The sequence below is a fragment of the Myotis myotis genome, unplaced genomic scaffold, assembly GCF_014108235.1.
Source record: "Myotis myotis isolate mMyoMyo1 unplaced genomic scaffold, mMyoMyo1.p scaffold_m19_p_3, whole genome shotgun sequence".
NCBI classification, from domain to species: Eukaryota; Metazoa; Chordata; class Mammalia; order Chiroptera; family Vespertilionidae; genus Myotis; species Myotis myotis.
The window spans coordinates 112599096-112624702 of NW_023416335.1; the positions used below are offsets into that span (position 1 = coordinate 112599096).

At 44.9% G+C, this 25607-nt stretch overlaps 1 protein-coding gene across 1 annotated transcript in view; it reads right to left on the reverse strand.

The window, feature by feature from the left end:
- The window catches only part of LOC118651561 (arachidonate 5-lipoxygenase activating protein), a 33521-nt gene extending 19110 nt beyond the window's left edge, over window positions 1-14411 (reverse strand). Inside the window, exons 1-2 of the mRNA XM_036300839.1 lie at window positions 14230-14411; window positions 7208-7307 (exon numbers count right to left, since the gene is read on the reverse strand). Of these exons, the coding sequence (XP_036156732.1) occupies window positions 7208-7307; window positions 14230-14299 (170 nt within the window). The 5' untranslated portion in view covers window positions 14300-14411. The remainder of the gene's footprint in view (window positions 1-7207; window positions 7308-14229) is intronic.
- Window positions 14412-25607: the final 11196 nt, after the last annotated feature.

Here is a 25607-nt window from a genome sequence, read left to right on the forward strand (position 1 = left end):
GTCAGCTCAGACCCAAGGCCAGGCTGAGGAAGGAAAGGCAACGTCACACATTAAAAAAACCAGGGTAGGTTAAGAAAAGCTGATGTTCAGAAAGTCATCTTGCTGATTGTGTGATTTCTGTGTGCAGGGCTCCGTCCTTGCTCCCATGGAAGGACTCTCACTCTACCCCAAGCACCATACTGGTGTTTTACACCTTTGTCTCCTTAAAGCTTACCACGAACCTGTGAGTACACATGGTGACTGTGTGAATTTTCGATGGTGGCTGTAACAAGTAGCCACAAATTTACTGCCTTAAGACAAGACAAATCTATTATTTGGAAATCACAAGTCCAAAATGGGTCTCATTGGGCTAAAATCCAGGTGTCTGCATTCCCTCCAGAGGATCTAGGGTAGATCCATTTCCTTGCCTTTTTCAGCTTCTAGATATCACTTGTATTCCTTGTTGGTGGCCCCTTCCAACATCAAAACCAGCAATGGCCGATCAAGTCTTTTTTACACTGAGTTTCTCTGACACCAACTCTTTTGCCTCCTTCCACCCAGATAATCCAGAACAATCTCTTTATCTTAAAGTCAACTGGTTACTCACCTTGGCTTCCCCTTGCCTTGTAATATAACATATTCATAGGTGCCTGGGGTGATCCTTGAGGGGCCATGATTCTGCCTACAACTACTTTCACATTTCAGGTGAGAAACAGAGGCTGGGAGAAATTGAATAAGTTGCCTAGGGTCACCCAGTTATGGAGTGACAAAGCCAGGATTCTCACACTGGTCAGTCTGACTCTAAACCAGGTCTGTTACCTCTTTGACTATAAGAAATTAAATTACCAGTGTCCTCTTGAGGCGTTTATAGTCTCCTTCAGGAAAGACGACACCTATGTCCACAGAAAAATAACCCAACAGTACAAGGAAGCACAGAAAGGGAGGGGCAACACGATAGAGGGGCATGGAAGTAGGATTGAGTCCCTGACCTGATATTGACCAGCTGTTGGTCATTGGCACAGCAATCTCTTTAAACTTAGTCTCCTTGCCTATAAAACTAAGAGACTGATGATGAATAACTCTAAGATCCATTTAAGCTCAAAGAGTTAGTGGTCTAATTGGTGGTTCTCAGAGTGTGGTCCTAGACCCCCTGGGGAACTCATTAGATATGCAGGTGTTAATGCCCACTTCAGACCTCTAGAATCAAAAACTCTGGGGCTGGTCTAGGAGTCTTTATTTTAACAAGACCTCCAAGTGATCCTGATGTATGTTCAAGTTTGAGTTCCATTGTTCTCATGTAATTCAAACTATGCAAGTAAAAGCCAAGAGGCAATTTTCAAAATATATTTGGCCTTTGACCCAAATTCCTTCCTTGGGTTCCTTCATCTGGATCCCTCTTGATCCTGTTCTCATGATTTTCCTCCTCAATCAGCTATGAACACCTGTTCAAACTAATAGGGCCTTGGGCCTCAAGGGGACCACAGGGAACTTTGGAATTACCAGCCCTGGGGCCGCTCCCTTCAGAGAACCCAGAAAGGCTGGCAGTGTTCCTGGCCATAGGGGCCTTACCATCCCTCTGATGATTAAAACAGCCTTTACTGGAGGAGTCAATGAATGTAAAAGCTAAGAAACCAGTGTGTCCTATGCTGGAATATAGACACAGGAGAGAGCAGAGCCTCATTGTCACTTACCTAGTGGGCAGGGCAGGATCCCCTTACAAATACCACCTGGGATAAAGTACGTGGTTAATAAACAGGTCCCAAAATGGTAGCTGCAGCAGCTATTATGCATGAACATGACCTTTATTCTTATATGTTATGAGAGAACAAAACTGCAGCCTGAGGACTGAGAATGTAACCCACTTCCCACTATAAGGAAATAAGAGTGAACATCTCTTTTTATTTAGTTAAATAACATCTTGTATCTGATGGGATCTAATATCTGATGCTCCTACAGCTTGAAAGTTTATTAATACCAAAGATCGTCCTTGCTTCCTCCTCAGTCTCATGCTTCTGCTTTGATTGGTTAGTTGGTTGGTTGATTGATTTTAAAGAACTGATTTTGTCTGGGTGATGCAACATTCCTAAAAATTCTGCATTGATCAAAGAATTTGCTCATTAGACAGAATGTCTAGTGATTTGACATTGGATCAGCCATTCAGTCATTCTTGCCTATTGTCTTGAGTCACCATGGTCCCTAATAAAATGTCTGCAGAGTAAAATGAAACTCTCTCAGCTGTAAGAGAATGGATTCCTCCTATGGATTTTCAGAATATGCCCCCATCCTGTCTCTCGCTCTAACCAAGCCAGTACATTCTCCCCACCCAGGATCTCTGACGTATCTCCACCAGAACTAAGCTCCATGCACACATGCCTCTTCTTGACAGAGGGCTGCTGGTGGGATGAATTCAAGTAGCTTTGGTCAGTGATGGAGTGCCTCGTGGGCATTCTTGCAGTTTTCAAAGTCCCAAAGCCTGGGTCCAATGTGGGAATGCCACTTAGCAACTGTGTGAAAGTGAGTGCATATCCTAGCTTCCCAGAACCTCAATTTTCTCGTCTATTGACAGTGAATGGAGACACCAGTAATTCCCTTTCTGGATTGTTGTAGGAATAGCATGAGATAACGCAACGCCTTGCTCATCAGTAGCATTCAAGAAACAGTGGCTATTCTTGCTCCAGTGTTTTTCTTCTTAGAATCCCCTATTAAATCTGTCTCTCCTATTGACAAATATTTATCATTACAAAATATCTTTTGTGGAGACTTTTGTGCCGTTTTTCATTGCAAGACAAAACCGACAAACCCATTTTGCTCTCATTGCCCGAGGCCTAACTATGAGCTACTCGGCAGATCTGGCAGCAGCTCTCTGGGCTGCACCCAGTTTGCTGTGCCACACAGTTTGCTGTGCCAACATTTGGATCGAGAAAAGAACTCATTGTTACTTTCTCTTTCACTTTTCTCCACCTTTCAGAATGAGATATAGAAGCACTCAGTGTTTCATTAGTTAGTATCGGTTAACTTAAAATAAGTACATAAGAGTAGTTGTATCAGTACTAATTAATAGACTCAATGTACATCTATCACCTTCAAACAATTGTAAGGGAGTCTAGAGTGGATTCTGAGAGTTGCAGGGAAGAAGGAACGTGAGAGTGGCATTTCCCAAAATGCATTTTGTAAAACCCCTCCCCTTCTTGGAGAACCAAAAATCACAGTGTCCCTTAGCACAGTGAAGGCTCTCAAAAAGTCTTGCTGTACAGAACTTGTTCTTCTTGTAACACTTGTCAACAGCACACGAACTTGTCAACTATGAAATTAGGAAATTAGACATCTCCTCTCTGCAACCTGTGTTTCCTGCACTAATAGGGAAGAGTCTTAGGTCCACTAACTGATATTTTTCTCCAAAAACAAACTTTGACTGCTCTTCCTGTGCTCATCAGCTATGAATAGGGCTTTGAACTATGACTTATATCCATGAACACAAAGTCAAGGTCAAGATTCCTTTTCTCTCAAATGCTGGCTCAGGTCTGCCCTCATGGGGACGGGGTTGAGGAGACCATTAACGGAGGCCAAGTCTGAGCTGATGGGCCACACTCGGCTGTGATGTCTGTTTATCAACTGCCCCACAATCTTGAACTATCTGTTTCAGTCCACAGCCATATCTTATACTGAAAAATATGCATTGGCTTTTCAACCACCAGCACCATTAATCCTTCCTGCTACTTTTGCCTTCATAACCAGTCTTTAAATATTTAGGATCATACACCCCATCAACCAAAAGTGTTTATCATGCAATCCTCTGATAAGTATATTTTATATAATTGTATATACATACTACTCTCCATCTGTATATTAAAAACTAGAGGCCCGGTGCACAAAATTCGTGCATGGGGGTGTGTGTCCCTCAGCCCAGCCTGCACCCTCTCCAATCTGGGACCCCTCAAGGGATGTCTGACTGACCGTTTAGGCCTGACCCCACTGGGCAGTCGGACATCCCTCTCACCATCCAAGACTGCTGGCTCCCAACCACTAGCCTGCCTGCCTGCCTGATTGCCCCTAATTGTTTCTGCCTGCCAGCCTGATCAACCCCTAGCCACTCCCCTGCCAGCCTGGTCACCCCTAACTTCCCTCCCCTGCAGGCCCGATTGCCCCTAACTGCCCTCCTCTGCAGGCCTGGTTCCCCCCAACTGCCCTCCCCTGCTGGGCTGGTCCCCCCCAACTGCCCTCCCCTGCCAGCCATCTTGTGGTGGCCATCTTTGACCACATGGGGGCGGCCATCTTGTGTGTTGGAGTGATGGTCAATTTGCATATTACAGTGGGGCCTTGACTTACGAGTTTAATTCGTTCTGTGACGGAGCTCATAACTCAAATTACTTGTATGTCAAATCAAAAAGTGAATGAATGAGACACGTGATGCTGGGCTGATGTTGTGGCGTTCACTGTGATGTTCACTGCTCCAACTAGCGGTGGGGTATCTGAAACTGGCTCCTAACCCGAATTTTAGCTCGCAACTCAAAGCAAAAAATCGGCCGAGAGACGGCTCGTATCTCGAAAAACTCATTAGTCGGGACACTCGTAAGTCAAGGCCCCACTGTATTCTTTTATTAGATAGGATGAGAAAATCTTGCCCTAGCTTGTTTTTCTCAGTGGGTAGAGCATTTGCCTGCAAACAGAAGGGTCCCGGGTTTGATTCCAGTTAAGGGCACATACCTCGGTTGCAGGCTCCTCCTAGGCCCAGGGCACGTGCTGGAGGCAACACATCAATATTTCTCCCTGTCTTTCCCTCTCTCTTCCACTCTCTTTAAAAATCAATTAAACGTAATAGTAATAAATAAATAAATTTTAAAAAATAAAAATGAGTAAATCTTAAGTTTTTATTTTTTTAGACAGCAAGGTTAATGACATTTTCTTTTCTTTTTTTTCTTGCACCCTCAGGACTCATTTTGCACCCTTCTTTGGTGCTTTTGGAGGCCCCTGGAAAAGATGTGGCTAGTGTTTGCTTTCTACTGGACTAACACATCACCCCGTTCTGTAGCTTTCAAAGGCAAGCAGACTTGCGGGCTGTGGTTTTCACCAACATGCCATGCATTGTTGCATTAATCCCCAGCACCTTCTATCAAGCTGGTCAGAGAGGAAGTGTCTTTGTAACAGAACCACAGCAGTGTCTGGGCAACCTTTATCTTGCAGAAATTCTTCTTTCCTGTCCCCCCTTCCCCACAGCTCTCTCTCTCCTCCTCCTCTCATTCTTCTCCTCCTTACCCCCAGTCCCATAAAGGTTAAGTGGGAAAGACACTTAACGATGCTGGTTTTGGGAGTGGAGGGCCCTAGCAGCACATAAGGCCCACCATGCTCTTCTAGTTCCTTCTTATGTCAGGAACTCCACAAAATTGCAGAACCTCCAACCACTACCAAATGGCACTTCCGCAATTCAAAGGCTGGCAACAGGCAAGGTGTGAACACAGCGACTTCTTAGAAGCAGAGCTAGTTCACTCCTGGGGGGAATGGCAGAGACAGATAGCCCAAACTGCTCTGTTGTTTCTTCATTGCTAGCAAAAGGCAACCTAATTTCTCCCAAGGGACAGTGGAATTCTGTTGCATGGCCAAAATGCCTAACCTCTTCCAAGTAGACAATCTGAGGAGTACCTAAGAACACAACATAACTGGTTAGAAAGTAGTGATATGGGAGGGGAAAAGTTTCTCTTTCCAAACTTGTGGGGGAGTATTAGTGTTTACTTGGACTCCTTGTTCAAAGAGGTTTTTATGTCGCCCCAGGTCAAAGACACCTTTGTTACAGCTGTTTCACACAGACTGTGCCTGAAGGGAGCTCTCACCTCTCCCTTTGCAAGTGGTTGATGGCACCTTGTGTGCTTCCCTACTCTCCTTTAAATGGGTCCGAAATGCCTACAGCCGCCGCATCTTTACATTTCTTCAACTGATTCTGAGAATTAATACAGTGAAGGCCCAAATGTTAAAATAGAAATCTCCCTGTAAGTAATTCAGCAAAGGATTTCCTTGAGATCAGGCTGCTGGAATAACAGGGGGCAAAATGGGGGCCAGAAAATCAGCTTGGGGTGACCCTACAACTGTGCCCAGGAGTGGCTCAGACCACGTATGCAGAAATTTAGAAGCTTGGGGGGCTATGGGACTGATGATGAAAAGTGGCAATGGAGAGGACTCCCCCTCCGTCGTTCCCATTCCTACATCAAATTTTTTAAAAAGTAAAAATAGCTTGGTGAGGCAAAGGACAGAAGCAAAAGTGTGTCAGGGAGTATGCTGAAGGTCTACCCAGTTGAGAGCCTTTGAAGTCACTTTACTTCTCAGAAGCCATCAGTAGCCCTGCATGTGGAACCTTCCCCCAAGTTGCTCCCATGAGCCTCCAACTCTAGGATGACTCCATCCTTGTGTTTGCTTGTGCTGTTCTTGCCAATCTGAAAGTCCTTTCCTTGGGTGGCCATGGAAGGATCTCTAGATCCTTGGAAGGATCTCTAGAGACATCAGAGTTGCCTCCAGGCTCAGCTCACCAGGCTCCATTCACCAGCTCACAGCCAAAGCCTTCCTTTTCTACAGGCCTCAATCACAGGCACAGAGGAGCAGCAGACATGCTGGGCTGAGCCCTCTGTTTAATGCATTTTGCACAGAGGGAAATGAGGGTTTGAATAAAATCCATTGCATCCCAAATAGCACCAGCTCCTTCACTGGACTGTTCCAGTGTTTTAAAACAGTCTTTATATTCAAAAGCAAAGAATTAAAAGTGGAAAAGCCATTGCATAATCCCCCCATTCTTTCTGTTCTTGCTCTGGTTTCTCAAGAAGAGGAGCATTATGAAAGGCACTGTGTCACCTCCAGATTTCCACCAAGGGACTGCAGGGTCGATGAGTGGCAGGCTGCTGCCAGCAGGTCCTGTCTATGCTTCTGCAGGCGGAATGTGAGGCGTGGCTGGTTTTCATTGTATTACCTCTGCACTAACCACACAGGAAATTGGTCAACTATGTGACAAAATGACTGTCCCAAGCTCTGGAACAAGGAGGAGTTGTAGAGATCTCACCTCCTCACTCCCAGGGTCCCCACTTCCTTTCTTTTAATACACTTACTGAGATGGAACCCTACCTCCCTGGCATTGGGAAGGCTGGGCCACACAGACATGTGGCCTTGAGGTTGGTTGTCACTCCAGTAGAGAGACCCCGGTGCCCATGCCCCGACTCTGTTAGTCAGCAGTGTCAGGGTTTAGACTCACTTGGCAGTATAGACTCGCTCAAAGGCAAGTGTCCCTGTCCTCTGGAAGCTCCGCCCAGTGTTGGTCCTGCTTTCGTGCTCCACCTTGTAGCCAAAGAATCCTGCCAAGGAAAAGATTTGTATTTGGGTTATAACCAACATAGTCATGAGCCTGCCATCTCATATTAAATGTTAAAAAAAAAATTTGGCTTGACTTCCAAACAGCCCAAAATGTCCTCCATTAAATGTAATTTAGCAAAATTTATTCAGCAACTACTCTCCCCTTGGTTTTGGTGATGCAATCATGAGCAAGGCATATAGCCCCTTTCAAGGACCTTACAGTTGAAAGAAATAGAACAGTGGTTCTCAACCTTCCTAATGCCGCAACACTTTAATACAGTTCCTCATGTTGTGGTGACCCCAACCATAAAATTATTTTCATTGCTACTTCATAACTGTAATTTTGCTACTGTTATGAATCGTAATGTAAATATCTGATATGCAGGATGTATTTTCATTGTTACAAATTGAACATAATTAAAGCATAGTGATTAATCACAAAAACAATATGTAATTATATATGTGTTTTCCGATGGTCTTAGGCAACCCCTGTGAAAGGGTCATTTGACCCCCAAAGGGGTCTCGACCCACAGGTTGAGAACCGCTGAAATAGACAAAGAAGTAGAGCAGAAATTAGTGTACCGTGATTCATACTAAGATGAGATTGAGTGAGAACACAGTGCTATAGTGCGACAAAGGAGGCAACCTAATTCAGTGTTTGGGTCACAGAAGGATTCCTAGAGGAAGTGACACCTAAAATAAAGTCTACAGAACAAGTATGAATTAGCTAAGGAGAAGGATGGGCAGGAGACAACAGGGGAAATTATTCTACTCAAGTGGAATGGAATATGCAAAGGTCTGGAGGCAAGAACTATCCTTGGTTCAGTATGTCTAGCTTATGATGAAGAGTGGGAAGTGGGGAGTAGAACCTGGTTGAATTACAAATGAGGCCAAAGAGATAGGTGGTAAATTGTTCTTTCAATGACATGTATCTATTATCACTTGCCATGATCCAGACACTTAGCTTGCATCCTAGAACAAAACACACAAAGAGTCCTGGCCTAGGGAGCTTATGCTCTGGCAAGGATAGAAGAGGAGGAGGCAGATCATACAAGCACACAAAATACAGCAATTACAATTACACAGTGTGTGGAGCTCTGGGCAAAGAGAAAGCAGAGCATGGTACAGGGCCATTGGAAGAGCCCTACAGGTTGGACAGAGTGAACCTCAGTGAGGAAACAGTAAGCCAAGGCTTGAAGAAGATGATGGGTGACAAGTACCCACTGGATTTGACAGTGTCACTGAGACCTTGATGAGAGCCAGGTTAATACATTTGGAATTTATTTCCACCTCGAGAACAAAGAGGCGTTATTGATGAGTGTAAGCTGAGCCATGGTGTAATCAGAAAGCCACCCTGTTTTTAGTGTGGAGACCAGGGAGAGGAGTGAGGAGAAAATGGGAGGGAGCTGATTAGGGTGATGGCTGTGGGATGTAAGAGATGCTGTAGAAGAGACAGAATCCAGAGGGTTTGTCTATACATTGGGTGTTGGGGGCAGGGAGTGAAGGTCTCTCTTTTTCTCCCTTCCCCCTATTTTATTCCTTTACTCCTGTTTCAAGAGTGAAAAGGGGGATGGAAAGTGAGATTGTCATAAATCCATCCACAAGGCTCCCTTTCATCAACTTCTTATTAATCTCAGAAAAGTATGGAAAATATGCCTTATATTTGAATAAAAGCCTTTATGGTTTTCTGCTTGGCAAAAGTGCATTTCTTCCCCAAGAATGGGCTCATTTTGAGCCCATCTCCAGGGCTGACGTGTATGAAGGGGAATCTACCGTATTGCAGGCACTCTGGTAGGCATGGGATATAGGTTCCTTTATTGGTCCAGTGCTGTTCCCACTTTGTAGATAAGGGCACTGTGCCTCAGGGAGGCTAAATAACAATGTCAGAGTCACTACACTAGGGCTCAGTAAAGCTGAAGATCAGATCCAGCTGGGCCTATGAGAATGTGTTTTCCTCTCACTGTCACACAGATGCTCACTGCATGGATCCCTCAGCTACACAGGGTTTAAGCACACGTCTGTCCATTCGGAATGTCTCTTCTTAGTACAAAATCCAGTAGAAAATTCTAATCATTATCTTTCCAGAACTTAAGGTGACATCCTGGCCTCTGAACATGTAAACTGGGACAGTATTAAGAAAGTCAGAGGTTATTTCTGCAACCAGCATCACAACTTGATTCTACTTCCCTGACTCTGCCGTTCTTCCTCTCCTTGCTCAGAAAACAAGCCTCTTCCGGTTTCCCAAGGCTTGCCCTCTACCTGTGACCTTGACCCTGTTCCTGCCACCTCTCCAGGTCTTTGTTTCATTGGTGTTTTGCTTATTTTCTGAACCTTCAACCTTTTTTACCCCTCCTTCTCTTTACTCTGGAAACATACTCAGATCCTTCCAAAAGAAAAGCAAGCCTGTCTCAATCCAATCTTCCAGTAGATCTACCTCTCCTTCTTTCCAAGCTAGACTTGGAAGAGTTGGACTACCTTTGCTCATTCTAACCCCAGCCCCTTGTTATCCTCAACTATGTTGCAGAAACTGTGCACACAAAGACCATTAACACACTTATCTTGGCCAACTACTAACATCAGGCCAAACCAGAAACAGAGATAGACTCAGAGAGAGAAGGCTGCAAACCATTCCTGAGAATCAACCACACACTGGGCACTGCTAGCTGCCTTACCTATTTTATTTCATGCAATACCTGCAATCACAACACATGGGAATTATGAATAAGGAAACTGAGTATCAGAAAAGTTAAACAACTTTTTTCAGATCGCAAAGAAAAATCATGAGATTTTAGCTAACTGCAAAGTGATGAGCCAGCAATGCCATTCAAGTCTTTGAAAGAATATTCCATATGTTGATTATTTTAATAGAATTGATATCTGGATCTCGGGAACAGTTTGTCTGCACAGGAGACAACTATCTGCATTTTAGAAAGAACATGGCAAGGTAGAAAGAGTGGGCAATGACAAGGGACTGTGGAAACAAAGACCTATGAGAAATGATTTGTTGAAGAAGAAATGTTACAGCTGGTTTTGTAAACATAGAAGCAGAAGGCATAGTCTAAGTTTTTCCAGAGGACAGAAACAGGCCTGATGGATAGAAGTTGTAGGGCAGATTTCACCTCAATATTAGAAAGAACTTCCTGCCCTGGCTGGGTAGCTCAGTTGGTCCCAATATGCCAAGGCTGCAGGTTCAATCCCCAGTCACGGCACATACAAGAATCAACCAATGAATGCATAAATAAGTGGAACAACAAATATCGCTCTCTCTCTCTCTCTCTCTCTCTCTCTCTCTCTCTCTCTTTCTCTTTTCCTTCCTCTCTCTCTCAAATCAATCAATAAATAAAAAAATTAAAAAGCACTTCCTGGGTAGTGATTTCTTGAGTAAATGAATTTGAGGCAATATACATGGTGTAATTGTCTACACTCTGGAGGAAGTTTGAATCCTAGCTTCACCACTACTGACTCTAGGACCTCCAACCAATGGTCTACCCTCTCTAAGCCCCACTTTGCTTATTTGTAAAATAGGAATACTAATAGTATATATTTCATAGGATGCAAGGATTAAATTAGATAATATAATAATCAGCACAAAGGACTGAGCTTGACACAGAGCAAAGTCTCACTACACCTGATAATGGACAGGGCACGCTCAGTGGATGGAAACTCTCCATACAGCAGTATTCCAGGGGGAGCTGTTGAGGATGTGTGAAGATTTCTGTACTGGGGAACTTCCTGAGTCCCTAATCCTGTTGCTAGAGCCCAGGATTGAGTTGTGAGGTCTTCTGATACGGAGGCTCATGAAACTCACTATGTGAGTGTGTGCATTTGGGTGGGAGTAGCAGGGAAGGCATTGAAAGATAGGTAGTTCCTACCAGCTCTATTCCCCTCCAATCACAATTCTCACAAACCCTTATGACCCTTCTTGGCTTCAAAGTAAGAAGAGACTTGATTGAGGAGGTTGTCACTCTTAGAGGAGAGAGGATGATGTTAACTCCTACCACCTTCCCTGCCGCCAGCAGGACTAAGGGAACAGCTCTCCTGCTGGAGAAAATCTTTTCCCTGCCGTCACCAGTTAGGCTCACCCTCTCCTCCAAATCTGTGCCCACCTTTGCTCCATGTCAAAGCTGCTGGCACTTGGGCAGGAGAAATTGAAGGTTCACTGTATGCTTTTCATAGAAAATGCGTCTCTCTATACTCCCTAGGAAAGTAGGCGTTGGTAATTCTGGCCTCGCTTTCTTAGAATGATATATTTCAGACTTTTTCTGCATGTCCATATCTGTGTTCTGCTGGACCAAGCTGGAAGAGGGCCACATGTTCAAAGATCTTGATGACTAAAGGACGTTTGAGAGGCAGAGGAGGAAGTTCCTCCAGGTGGCCACACCCTGGTCTCTCCAGAATATGAGCTCACACTGTGTAGCAAGGCACAGAGCCCCACACACCAGCATGGACAAACAGGGACTTGTCCTGGGACAAAGACAAAGTGTGCAGTGCCTCGCCACAGCATGTAAATATTTCTTAAAACAAACAGGAAGGGTTTGGAATAATGTTTTGTGGGCGAGGGGGAAGCACAGTTTTTGCATATTTTCCAAATCCTGTAAGGTAGATCTATGGCTGCTACATGGAGGTTGATTAGAATTGCAAAGAGAGGCTCTGTGGCATACATTTGGGCTTTTGTGTTTGCCTAGAAACTCACAGAGAAAACAAGCAGAGATGCTGTCTTCTAAGTCATTGGAATTTTTCTTGTTCTCCTACACGGCATGTTTAACAGTTACAAACAAAAAGGCCTCATGCCTGTGCCTCACAAAGGTGCATGCTTGTCCTGAGACAACCGGGTGGTGACAAGGGCTCTTTCTGTGGCTTTAGTTTGTCCTTTCTCCAAACACGAGGTGGAACAGCACTGTACAAGGTCACTCTGCTCCCAAGTTGCTGAGGATCACAGGGGAACAGGGGAGGGACAGAGACTGAGGTGGGGGGCCATGTGGGGTCTGCCCAGCATGAAAAAGTCTCCAGCCCAAGACAGTAGCTCTGTGCTTGTCCATATTTGTATCTCTCCCACCAGGAAGCCTCCATCCCACTCATCAGTGGGACTCTGGGACACCACAGTATTCTATCGTTATGTAGCTTAAATGGACTGTAGATTATGGTTAAGGCTTAGACATTGGGTCATCTATAATCCCTCTTCCCACTTTGTGCCAAAGAACTTCTTAATCTCATCTTCCGAAAATAATTAAAATCTCACCATCTCTGCTCAGGGTGCACTATGCCATTAGAGAAACTCAGTACCCACTCAACAGCCCAGGGCAGGGCCTGGTGCATCTCCCTTAGGAGAGATGAAGAGGCTGTTCTTTACAACACGAGACACCACAACAACTCCCTCAGCTCCCTGCCTCACCAGGTCTGAACTGAGAGGGAGCAGCTCAGAGTGAAGGCCATCCTCCAGGCTAAGCTCAGTCCTCTTTGCAGGCAGTGAGAAGGCTCTGGCTCCCTAGCCAGGACACTCCTCAGCTGTGTTGATGGTTCCATGGGGAAGGGCTTGGGGGGAAGAGCCTGCACAGAGCTGACCCAGCACTGTCTGCCTACCACCCGCACTGCTGCATCCCAGAGAGCTTCCTGCTGACCTCATCTGCTCCCACTGCTCTTTCCCTCCCTGGGGGCAGGAACTAGAGCTGTCTGCTCAGGGAACCAGAGCACTGTCTGGCACAGGGCAGGGTCCCTGGTGGGGTGCACAGGGATGAATGAACCCTTTGCCCATTGACAAACTGAGGGAGCTCATTGACAAAATGGTGCCCCAATGAAACAGCGGTGACTTGAGGAAATGGCAGCCAAAACAGTCCGGTTGTTCCCTCTGGAGTTGCAACTCTACTGTGTGTGATTTTGTAGGAAAACATTTGGGTCAGAAAGCTGCAACGTGCTGTTCCATACAGGAAACCTTCTCAGAGTGTGCCTCTGAGCCTTGCTCTGTGCTCAGAAGGTTTAACCACCAGTCTCTGTCCACATTCAAATTGGAAAAAAAAAATCAGAATATCCAAAATTGATGAATTACTCAAATTTCCAAAGTGTGGTGGTGTGTGAACATTCATTACCATTAAGTTATAGAGCTGTCCTTATAGTACTCTCCTTTTTCTCTGTCTTACTAAATTGCAAAGTACAAAGCCATTGGAGATACTTATAAACAGAGTCTGATGCAGTCCTAACTCAGAACCTTAAGGAGAGAGTCCTACATAGTCCTACCTTTGTCGGGTCTGGGTATCCTGTTTGGCTATTTAAAACTGTTATCAAGGTTAATGGATGTGCAGCCCCAAACAAAAAAGAATGTTCTCCCCTCTCTCTTTTTATGTAAGTATATAATGCATATGGGAAATGCTTCAAAAAATATATGTTGCTAGAGGTGGGAAAGCATTACAAAAGATATGTTTCTTCAAAAGAAAAAATAATGATAAGGTTATTTCCCTTTCACAAACCCCAAAATTCACTTTTTTTTTTTTTAGCCTACACTTGACAGTAACCTCAGATGCACTGAAGTCAGCCCAGCTGCACAGAATAAAGCCCAGTGTCTCAGTGAATATATGTCTCATCTTCCCTTTCTAGGCTTCTTGCTCTCCTCTCTGGCCCCACTAACTAATAACAGTTAAAATGCTGATTGCAGGCCCTTCGGTGAGGGTCTTTGAAAAGCCTCCAGGTGGCTGCCCTGGTACTGCAAGCCTGGTTAATCATCACTACTAAAGTGAAAAAAAGAACAAGACAAGCAAAATGTCCAATCTATATGGAAACACACACACCTCTATACATTCAAATAGGAAAGAAAAAAATATAGATAAAACGAAAGTACAGAGAGAACTTGAGTATTGTATAAGCCTGACTTTCATACAACTAACAAATAAAATTTCCCCTTGTTTTCCCGCCCAAGTGAGAGGCTTCTCTTACCATTCTGGAGCACGCTAATGAGTGTGACGATGACCAACAGGACAATATTGCCCACGGTTTCTTGATCCATGTTTGCTTCAGGCTCACCAGCGAGGACTGCTCTGTGCCACCCACGTCTGCACTGTCCAGGAAGGGGAAGTGAGAGCCTGCACTCTGTCTTTCATCATTAGAATTTCTGAAGGTCCCAGCACAATACACAGTGCTGCTTTCTCCTTCCCCTCTTCCTCTTCCCCTCCTCCTCCTCCTCCTTTTCTTCTCCCTCCATTTCCTCCTCCCCCTCCTCCTCCTCCTCCTTCTCCCCAGCCACCAAAATGCCCTGGCTTAGTGTGACCTGCCAGAAGAAGCAGGGCTAGAGAAAGAATCAGGAAGGGAAAAAAATGAAACTTTTTTATTTATAGAGCACCAAAATGATCTGTGTCCTGAGTACTGCCTTTCTTTTCTTGAATTCCTAGTAGGGGAAAGGAATACTTAACACATGGCAGGGTCCACAGTGGCAGTCAGGTAATAAGGCCTGGATAAATGGAAGGAATGATGGAAGGAATGATGGATGGATGGATGGATGGATGGATGGATGGATGGATGGATGAATGGATGAATGGATGGATGTGTGGATGTATGGATGATGGATGGATGGGTGGATAGATGGATGAATGGATGGATGGGTGGATGGATGGATGGATGGATGGTGGATGGATGGATGGGTGGATGGGTGGATGGATGGATAAGGAGGAGGAGGGCATCTGAAAGCAGCAAGAGAATTAAAACTCAATCAAAGAATTGAGACAATGGGCAGAAATAGGGTTGCTGATGACCCCTAAGGAAAAATTCCAAACAGGAAGTGTTATTAAACACTGCAACTGGCTCCCATGAGGTAATTGTGGAGACACCTTCCCTGGAGTCTTCTCAACATATTGACAAGCATACAGAGAAGGTGTGAGCGTAGACCTGCTGGGTGGGGCAGGTGGTCACCTGGCAGCTTACAGGATAGCTTTCCCTGGTAAATGGCAAACCCTTGGAAGTTGCAAGAGAAAATGCAAGATTCCTGCAACCTTCATCCTAGACTCAACTCTTTAGCAGTGACTAAGAGGAGCTTTTAGCAAAATCTCACTTGGAAAGAGAATGTTGGCCAATATATTTGGTGGCAGCAGGGATCTGCCTCTTGGTGTGGAAGAGGCTAGCATGGGGCGATAATCACACACCCTCTGTGGACAGCAGCAGAGGCCAGCTCGGCCTGAGTAAGAGGTGCACGGAGGCCGGCTACAAGGGCAGTCCAGGCTGGTAATGACTTGAGCACCCTCTGAGTGCCTCAGCACTAGAAAGATTTTTGTGTTCTCCTTAACATCCCATTTGTATGTGAGTTGGGTAAGTCTCCGGGACACTTAGGTCCCAGTAGACAAGGAGTTTGATGCCCATGAAGTGTTAGTCTGCAAGCAGTCATCATAATTCAGTGGTAATGCATTCAAAGTGAAGACCAGTCCCCTTAAAATTGCTTTGATTGCAAACTACAGAATTGTAGCTTAAACTAACTTAGTCAAAAAAGGAAATTTATTGGCTCAAAGAATCCAAGGACCTGAATAACCAAAAGTTGAAGAGTCCAGATGTGATTGGGCCTTGGAACCAAGGAATTCTCTCTCTCTCATGAGGTGCTCTCTCTCAGTCTCTCTCAACTTTCTTTAGATTGTCAGCCTTTTTCTCTCTACAGACTGGTTTTCTCCACACAGAGGAAAATATGTCCACCTGTAACTGTGGAGTTTTACATCTTATAACTTCTGTCACCTATAAAGGACTGATTTCACTCATCTAATTTTTAGAACCATCTCATCAGCCCTGGTAGTTAGATAACCATTCCTAGGACAACCAGATGGAAAGAAAACAAAAGAACCTGGTAGTTTCCATACTTGTCATATGGTTGAAGGAGATCATTCCCTAAACAGAGATTAGGGGGTTGGGGGAGAGTCCTGGGTGCATCCTCTATCATGCTATGACTGTGCACTACTTATAATCCAACTAGGGGCCCAGTGCATGAATTTGTGCACCTTGAAAGGACCTGTGGGCCGTGAGGCTGAAGTGGGCACAGGGGTGGGTCTCAGCTCATCCTCCACGCCCCTGCCTGGCCTCTCCGCCAACGGCTCCTGGTCCCCTGTCTACCAGCAGCCCTGCCTGCTTCTGCCACCACCGCTCCCACGTGCTGATGGCACCAGCCTCACTTGCAGCTGCTGCCCTGATCACCCCCTCAGGAGCAGGGGGAGGTAGAGAAGCCCTCAAGGGCAATTGGGACTGGCACCAGGCACCGGCTGCAGGTGCAAGCGGGGCCGGTGCCAGCAGGAGGTGCAAACACCTGGTGGGACTGTGGTGCACAGGAGCAAAGAATTTTCAGTAACTACCAGAGGCTCACCCCAATGACAGCAACCGCCTCCTCGCCTTGGTCTGGTGCTCCGGCTCACCTGCTCCACCAGCCCGTTGTGGCCAACACCTGCCTTGCTCTGCACACACCCCCTGGTGGTCAGCGTACATCATAGCAACCAGTTGTTCAGTTGTTCCGCCACTTGGTCTATTTGCATATTAGGGTTTTATATAGATCTAGATCTAGACCTAGATCTAGATGATATAGATAGAGATAGAGATAGAGATAGAGATAGAGATAGAGATAGAGATAGAGATAGAGATAGAGATAGATATTAAAATGTCAAGTTTTTAAAGAAGTTTCTCTGTCCTGCAGGCTGGTGTCTTTAAGGCTCACCCTAGTCTCTCCCCTGCCAAGTGTTTATGTGCATGGTGTGTGCATTTATGCCATGCTCTGCAGGTACATGGAAAACATCACCAGAATCCAACATAGTCTGCCCAGATACCATTGGAAACCCTGCCAGCTCTGTGAAACTCAGGGAACCAGGAAAGGGAAGCCTCCTGCTTGTTTCCCAAGCCCCCAGGAGCTCCACAAAGGGGAGGGGAGGGGTACCAAGCAATTTCCGCTTTAGCACCTGGTAACAGCATCTGGCAGGAGGTGAGTAGCTGCTCCCCCTCCTGTGGTGGGACATCCACACCTGGGCTCCCTGGAGTCACCTGCCAGAGTGGACATCACACGTTGTGGGGTGAGCTTACTTCCCTGAGAAGAGCATTTGAATAGTTAGCCAAGTTGGCCTTTCAATTCCAGTGCACACATTAGGATTCTGGCTGCAGTGCAGAAGAGCACTTATCAGAGGTGACGCCTCTGGAAATGACATTCATCTTAATAGAAAGCTGCTGAGACAGAAAAAAAAAAAAAAAGGCAAGAACTCAGGAAGCAGGGGAGGGGAACACTGGGCCTGCACTGGGTCCTGAGTCCCTAACAAGAGGGTCTCCAGCCAAACAGCCAGCCCTCTGCAGGCAGGACCAAACCAGACCAAGCCTGGGACCTGGAGCTCTGAGCTGCTGAGTCCTGGGGACACTTCTGAGTCCTGGGGACACCGCTGAGTCCTGGGGACCTCACTTGTGCATTTGCTCTTCAACACAACCCTCTGGGTACAAATTATTCCTCCCATTGCCCAAAAGATGAAACTGAGGTTCAGACAGGTTAGGCCGCACGCCCACGGACACACATACAGTAAGGAGCAGAACTGGGACTCAAACCCAGGCTTGCCTAGTTTCAAAGTCTGGGTTTTAACCCCCTGAACACTGCTGCCGGGACAGTTTTCTGACCTGGGGACTCTCTGGTCCTTCTGCGCCTGTGCTGGGTAGTCAGCCCCCTCAGGAACTCGTGAATTGAGTGATGGTTCCTAAGCCGCTAAAGAGAAATTTTTTGGTAAAAGAAAAGAAAGGAAAACATATACATTTCACAGAAAATAACTTAATCCCCAGACACCTGACCGTCAGTAAAGGTAATTTAACAAGAACCATCCCACAGCTTCAAGGCCCAGAGCCCTTCTCCTCTGAGACCCTTGTTCCAGGGCCCTCAGTGCTGGTGCATACACTGCACTTATCTAGTGTGACAGGCCAGTTAGACAAATGTGCTGGGCATGCGGGAGAATAATTAGCACATGCATTAATTAGAGTGCTCTTAGTGATTTCTCTGTGAAGGACAACCATTTTTCAGCAGAGATCTGGACAGCTGGGGCCAAGCAGAACTCAGGGGGTAGCAATTCAGAAAAGGCAGTGGCACTAAGAGCGGCTATTTGAAACATGGGAGCTGCTCATGCACTTAGCCAAAGCACACCTCCATCACCATGGCAACATGGGGCCACTTTGCTGGGTTGTCAGGCAACAACATCCACACATCTTCCATCTCACCTCCAGTGCATGTTGCCACAACATCTCTTCACTCTCCATTCACTGTTGTCCTCAGTGTTCACTAGGACAAGGATTTCTCCTGCACATAACGTTGGGAGTGAGGGAAGGGACAGAATTCTCCCAGGTTGAGGTGTCAACACTACACTGGACATAGAGATATATAGCCCAGGTCTACAGGCACAAATCATAGATAGTTACAAAGCAGCTCTTTTAATTTCAGTCAATCGAAAGACTATTCAGACCAATATTGATCTGAAAGGTAAGTTTTATGAACAAATGCCAGGCCATGGTCTGCTCCAGATGTCACATGTTAATAGTCTCCGAGAGAACCAAATCAGCCTGTTGAGTGTCAGTCTCCTTCCCTGGCCACAGTCAGATGGCCTTTCTTTACATGAATAGCCATGGCAGAACCGAACTGAACTAAATAGAGATGAGGCCCCGTGTCATTATATAAATGAGGAAACAGAGAAGGTGAATTTGCTGTAACCTCAAAGCTGTTGATTAAATTCCACGCATGCTAAGAACCCTGAGTTATGTGCTTTACAAATCTAAATGACATTTACAGATAAGACCTTCATTCCCTAGAATCTCAAGCTAGAAGTTGATAATAAGAAAATATAGGAGAAACCAAGATGGCGGCATAGGTTAACACCGGAGATTGCTGCCTCGAACAACCACTTCAGAGATATAACTAAAGGACAGAACAGGCATCATCCAGAGCCACAGGAAGGCTGGCTGAGTGGAAATTCTACAACTAGGAGGAAAGAGAATATCATACCCAGACTCAGAGGAGGCGCAGTGCTGAAGTGAAATACTCAGGTGCAGAGTGCGCGCGAAGAGCGGGCTGGAGGCAGATGGCGCGGTTGTTGTTTTCAATCAGGAGGGAGTTTCAGACTCTGAGCTCCAGATCCGGGGGAGTCTCTGGGGACCCAGACTCAAACGGGAGAAGCGGGACTGTCTGGCTTCAGTCGGAACTCGAAGGCAGCTTTCTCTCCGAGGTTTGCAGCAGTTGCCGGGACTCTGAGAGGCAGAGCCCCAGGGACGGAACTGAGAGCAGCCATAACTGCTTGCTCCGCCAGCCCAGTAGATCCCCGGGGACCCGCCCCGCCCAAGCTCGGCGCAGAACCATTTGCCGGATAGCCTCAGGCAAAGGCTAGATTAGCACCGCCCTAGAGATCCAGCACAGAAGCTCTCCCACTGCAGACACAGCTGACTCTCATAGCCAGTTAGCCTGGAGGTCAAATCACCCCTGGTATTACCGACAACAATCAAGGCTTAACTACAAGACTGCGCACAAAGACCACTAGGGGGTGCACCAAGAAAAGATAAAAAAATGCGGAGACAAAGAAACAGGACGCAAATGTCAGAAATGGAAGATATAGAGCTCAAAACCACACTTTTAAGGTCTCTCAAGAACTGTCTAGAAGCTGCTGATAAACTTAGTAAGGCCTTCGAAAAGACTGGTGAGACCGCCGATAAATGTAGTGAGATCCTCAAGAAATCTAATGAGACCCTCGATGTTGTGATAAAGAACCAACTAGAAATTAAGCATACACTGACTGAAATAAAGAATATTATACAGACACCCAACAGCAGACCAGAGGAGCGCAAGAATCAAGTCAAAGATTCAAAACGCGAAGAAGCAAAAAACACCCAACTGGAAAAGCAAAATGAAAAAAGAATCCGAAAATACGAAGATAGTGTAAGGAGCCTCTGGGACAGCTTCAAGCGTACCAACATCAGAATTATAGGGGTGCCAGAAGATGAGAGAGAGCAAGATATTGAAAACCTATTTGAAGAAATAATGACAGAAAACTTCCCCCACCTGGTGAAAGAAATAGACTTACAGGTCCAGGAAGCGCAGAGAACCCCAAACAAAAGGAATCCAAAGAGGACCACACCAAGACACATCATAATTAAAATGCCAAGAGCAAAAGACAAAGAGAGAATCTTAAAAGCAGCAAGAGAAAGAAACCGAGTTACCTACAAGGGAATACCCATACGACTGTCAGCTGATTTCTCAACAGAAACGTTGCAGGCCAGAAGGGAGTGGCAAGAAATATTCAAAGTGATGAATACCAAGAACCTACAACCAAGATTACTTTATCCAGCAAAGCTATCATTCAGAACGGAAGGTCAGATAAAGAGCTTCACAGATAAGGAAAAGCTAAAGGAGTTCATCACCACCAAACCAGTATTATATGAAATGCTGAAAGGTATCCTTTAAGAAGAGGAAGAAGAAGAAAAAGGTAAAGATACAAATTATGAACAACAAATATGCATCTATCAACAAGTGAATCTAAGAATCAAGTGAATAAATAATCTGGTGATCATAATAGAATCAGGGACATAGAAAGGAAATGGACTGATTATTCTTGTGGGGGAAAGGGGTGTGGGAGATGCGGAAAGAGACTGGACAAAAATCGTGCACCTATGGAAGAGGACAGTGGGCGGGGAGTGAGGGCGTATGGTGGGGCGGGAACTGGGAGGAGGGGAGTTATGGGGGGGGAGAGAGGAACAAATGTAATAATCTGAACAATAAAGATTTAATTAAAAAATAAAAATAAAAAAATAAAAATAAAAATAAAAAAATAAAGAAAATATAAGCAGAGGTCCACAGACAGTCATACAGACTGCAAGAAACCACAATAGTATGCAGAAAGCCTCTTCCCTCTTCTAACAGAGATACACAGCACAGTGTATTATTATGAATTTGCAGAAAAATAAAGCAAGTAACCCAGAAGTGCAGAAAACATCATGCTGTGTGCTGAGCACAACAGAGGTTGGACACAGGCTCCTTTGCCCACATATCAGCTTGATCTGCCTTACAGACTGTCTAAGGAGAAGTGGTCAGCAATGGGCACAGCCTGCCCTGGGGACATTTAGTTCTGATAAAATTAAAAATTGTGATGCTCATATATGCTCAGCTGATTTTTGACAACGTAATTGAATGAGGAAAGCAAGGTTTTTCAACAGAAAGTGTTTGAATAACTGGATTCATATCAGGGTGGAGGGGCCTTGATCCTACCCAAAAATCACACAAGACATAACCAGAATTGAGTCTTAAACATAAACATAAAAGCTAAAACTACAAAGGTTCTAGAAGAAAACATAGGAAGAAGACTTTATGACTGTGAGGAAAGCAAGGATTTTTTAAATAAGGCACAAAAAGTTTGTAAAGAAAAAAAGAATAAGTTAGACTTCATCAAAATTTAAAACTTCTGCACTTCAAAAGTCACCATTAAGAAAATACAAAGGCAAGCCACAGACAGGGAGAAAATATTTGTAATATATAAATCTGACAAAGGACCTCTATCCAGAATATATAAAGAACTTATTTCCAGTCATGATAAGAAGATAACCCCATTTTTAAAATCGGTAAATGATTTAAACAAACATTTCACAAAGATATAAAATGACCAACAAGTGCATAAAAATATGCTCACCAACATTAGTCAGCAGGGAATGCAAATTAAACAACAGTGAGAGCCTCCTGTACTCCTCTGAACATGGTCAGCAAGGGTGAACATCGGGTGAAACTCTCTCGTTGCCGGTGACAGTATAAAGATGGCAAAATATAAATAAAAATACTTGAAAGAACTTCGGCAGTTTCTCAAGCTTAATACACACTTGACTAGCAATTCCTCTCTTAGGCATTTTTTCCAAAAGAAATGAGAACGTATATCCTATATCAGTCAGGGTTTGAACAGAGAAGCAGAACCACTAAGTGATTGATTATATGTATATAAAACTTGTAATAGTGATGACCCACTATGGGAGCTGGTTAAATACCAGTAGTCTCTGTGTTGTATTTGTTTTCTAGGACAGCTGTAACAAAGGACCGCAAACGAGTGCCTTAAAACAACTGAAACTGATGGTCTCACAGTTCTGGAGAATGAAGGTCTGAGATCAAGGTGTCAGCAGGGCCACGCTGCTGCTGAAGCCTGCCTGGTCCAACTCCTGCTGGTGGCAAGCAGTCACTGGCTGGTGTTCCTTAGCTGCAGCTGCACCACCTCCAGCTCTGTCTCCATGGTCACGTGTATTCACATCTCATGCCTCTGTCTTCACATGGCCATCTCCTTACAGTACAAGAGTCATATTGGATTAGGAGTCCACCCTACCACAGGATGACTTTTCTTACTGAATTACATTTGCAATTGTAAGGTCACATTCAAATAAGGTCACATTCTGAGGAACAGGTGTTAAAACTTCAACATGTCTTTTTGGAATACACAGGTCAATCCTAATTGCTGTTTCTGCAACTGGTATTGAAGCCTAAACTCCAAAGGGCAGACCATCAGGGAGGGAAGAGGGACAGGAAGTGGGGAAAGCAAGGGAAAACCCGAACCTATAAGAATGAGCTGAGACTAAAATGTGAGGAAACCATGAAGACAGGTTGGAGCCCATGTTTGTCACTCACTGATTTTAAGGCCAAACCTCAATGACCAGGGCTTTCTGCAAAAAAACCTGGTGGCCTCACCACAGAGCAGTCAGAGAAGCTGAAGGAGTTAACAGCAGAGGCTGGGAGAGCTGAGGGCTTAGCCCACCAGGAGAGCCAGCAGTAAGCAACCATATATGTGCAACAGAGTTATATGCCCTGCCTGCCCTGCTCAGCAGACACAGATGGCTGCCATTTCACTCCCACCTTCCTGGCCTCATAGAAAGGCCCCCTGTGGCACACACTAACCCAGAACTATGCAGGGAAGTGAACTTAGGAGAGCATGGCTCCAGCCTAAGCAAGTGGACACAATACATTACCTACTGCAGTCCACCCTTTGTCGATTCAGCAGCCATATACACCCCTTTAAGCCAAACAGAAGTTAACTTCTAAAAAAGACAATGGCAAAATCATGCTTCTATCAAACATAATGAAACTTTCTCATAAAAATAAAAATGCACTAATCCTCTCCCCTGCAAAATGATATAAATCTCTTTATTCATCTTTAGGTGACACTCTTTCTGCTTCTGAGCCATAGCTCCCTGTTGATAGCTGGCAACATAAATGCTGAGATATAAGGTTAACTACTATTAACACATATTATGTTATATAGTAGGGAATTGAATGGAGAAATAGAAAATGAGTAATATATACACAGTTATATTCAGATCAAGATAAAGAAGAAATATTCAACTCTAGTACAGTCCTCATTTCTTTAGCCAATTGCTGGCTGTTGACTAATATTTATAATTACCTTCTACTATCCATACCATAGTTTCTCTCAGCAAGTACCTCAGCTGGTCAGCTTCCTTTCATGAAGAGGTGACTGAAATCTTTATTCCTGAAGAGGCAGACCATTATAAGTCCTGTAGGTATTGAATTATTGCTGTTTCCCATTGACAGGAATTACAGGACCTGGGAGCACAAACTCCTCACCCCAATGCGTAGTAGCAGTCTAGTGTCCCTTTTATAATCAGGAACAATCACCCAAGCAGAGAAAGGAACCTCCTTCTTTGCCGGTTGGTTCTCTAGCATGAGGAGACAGTAAACTCAGCTTCCGGTTTAATGGAACCATTGTTGTGTTCTCTGATGGAAGCATTGTTCCCATAGGAACTAAGGTTGCTAGACTAGAGCTAAAAGTGGCAGAGATGAGAAGCATAATCACTACTGGAACATCAGGAGTGATAGTGAGAAATCCACTCTCATTTTCACCCAGTGATTCCTGGACCCCTGAGTCCTGGCTGATTTGAGCACATACTGCATCTTGAAGAATATAACCACAGCCCTATGAGGTGTTGCCACCTTGCTGGTGTTATAAGTGAGCCTTTAAAAGTCCATTCCAGAGTTCTAATCAGACCAACTGCTTCATTGCAAGACCAATGAAGGCCATGATCATGAGTCTATTGCTAGATTTTCCTTGCTATAAAATTGCTTCCTTGATCAGAAGCAATGCTGGATAGAATTCCAGGACAATGGGATTAAGTCCAGAGATGGTGGGTTTGCAGAAGCACTATAGTCAGGGAAGGCAAGTCATTTTCCAGAGCAAGTGTTTATTCCGGTGAAGACAAAGCAATGTCCCTGCCCTGATGGGAGTGGTACATTAGAATCACCCTAAACCAGATGGCTTGCTATTCACCAGCTCTAACACAGGGAATGGCACCATACTGATGCAGATTTTCATGCATGATAGGTAGAGCACTCAGCAGTAGCTAGAGCCAATTAGCCAATTAGCCTTGATGAGTGGAAATCCATGTTGCTGTGTCAATACATAACCCTACCCCCTTGGCCACTGTATTCGTAAGCCCATTGGGTAAGAACCAGCGTAGCTAACAAATGCCACCAAAACAGATCACCTTGTCGGCCTGACTATTAAGCTCCTCCTTCCTCTGCCTCAGTTGCTTTTCTAAGCATTCACATGGCACACAAATTCTCACATTTTCTGTGCATGCAGAGAAATCAATCCATATTCCTCTTTCCCAGACCTTCTTGCCACCAGTTTCCAATTAGATCCCTTCCAAGTTCCTGACTATCTGCCTAAACCATTGGCTACTCTCCAGAAGTTATTGCAGATTTGTGCTTAGGGCCATTTTTTTCCTCTGGGCAAAAGGAACATTCACTTTCACTGCTGTGTTCACCCACTGAGGAGATTATCCTTTAGCATTGTCCTCAGGGCCACCTCAGAGTGAAGCTATAGTCTGCAGATAGCCACTTTGGGTAGTACCAACATACTGTGCAGACACCTATAAACCACGCCTCAATTTTTTTCTTCCTCAGTCAACTGGTCATGAGAACTCCTCATGAGGACATAGATTCAGATTGAAGGGAGCAGTCAACTTGGCAACAGTACTGGCTGAGGGCATGTGCTTGCTTGTGCCATGTTTTGTGTCTTCAGGTACTGCTGGAGCCTTGTCTCCTTTATCCACTCCTTCCCCATGATGATGGGGTGCTGTTGTGTGAAGCCAAATTCCTGGTGTGGGTCAGATGACACTGTTCATGATGAACAACTCAGGTCACAAGACAACATGATGGCTCATGGTATAGTGTTCAGTGTTTATTATCAATAGTAAGCCAGGTGTTTTTCCAAAGGATAATAGTTATCTTCAGAGGGTAACATAGCTTTGCTCCAAAATCCTAAGAAGTTACATTCCGGTTCACCTATAGTGGCTGTCAAAAGCTC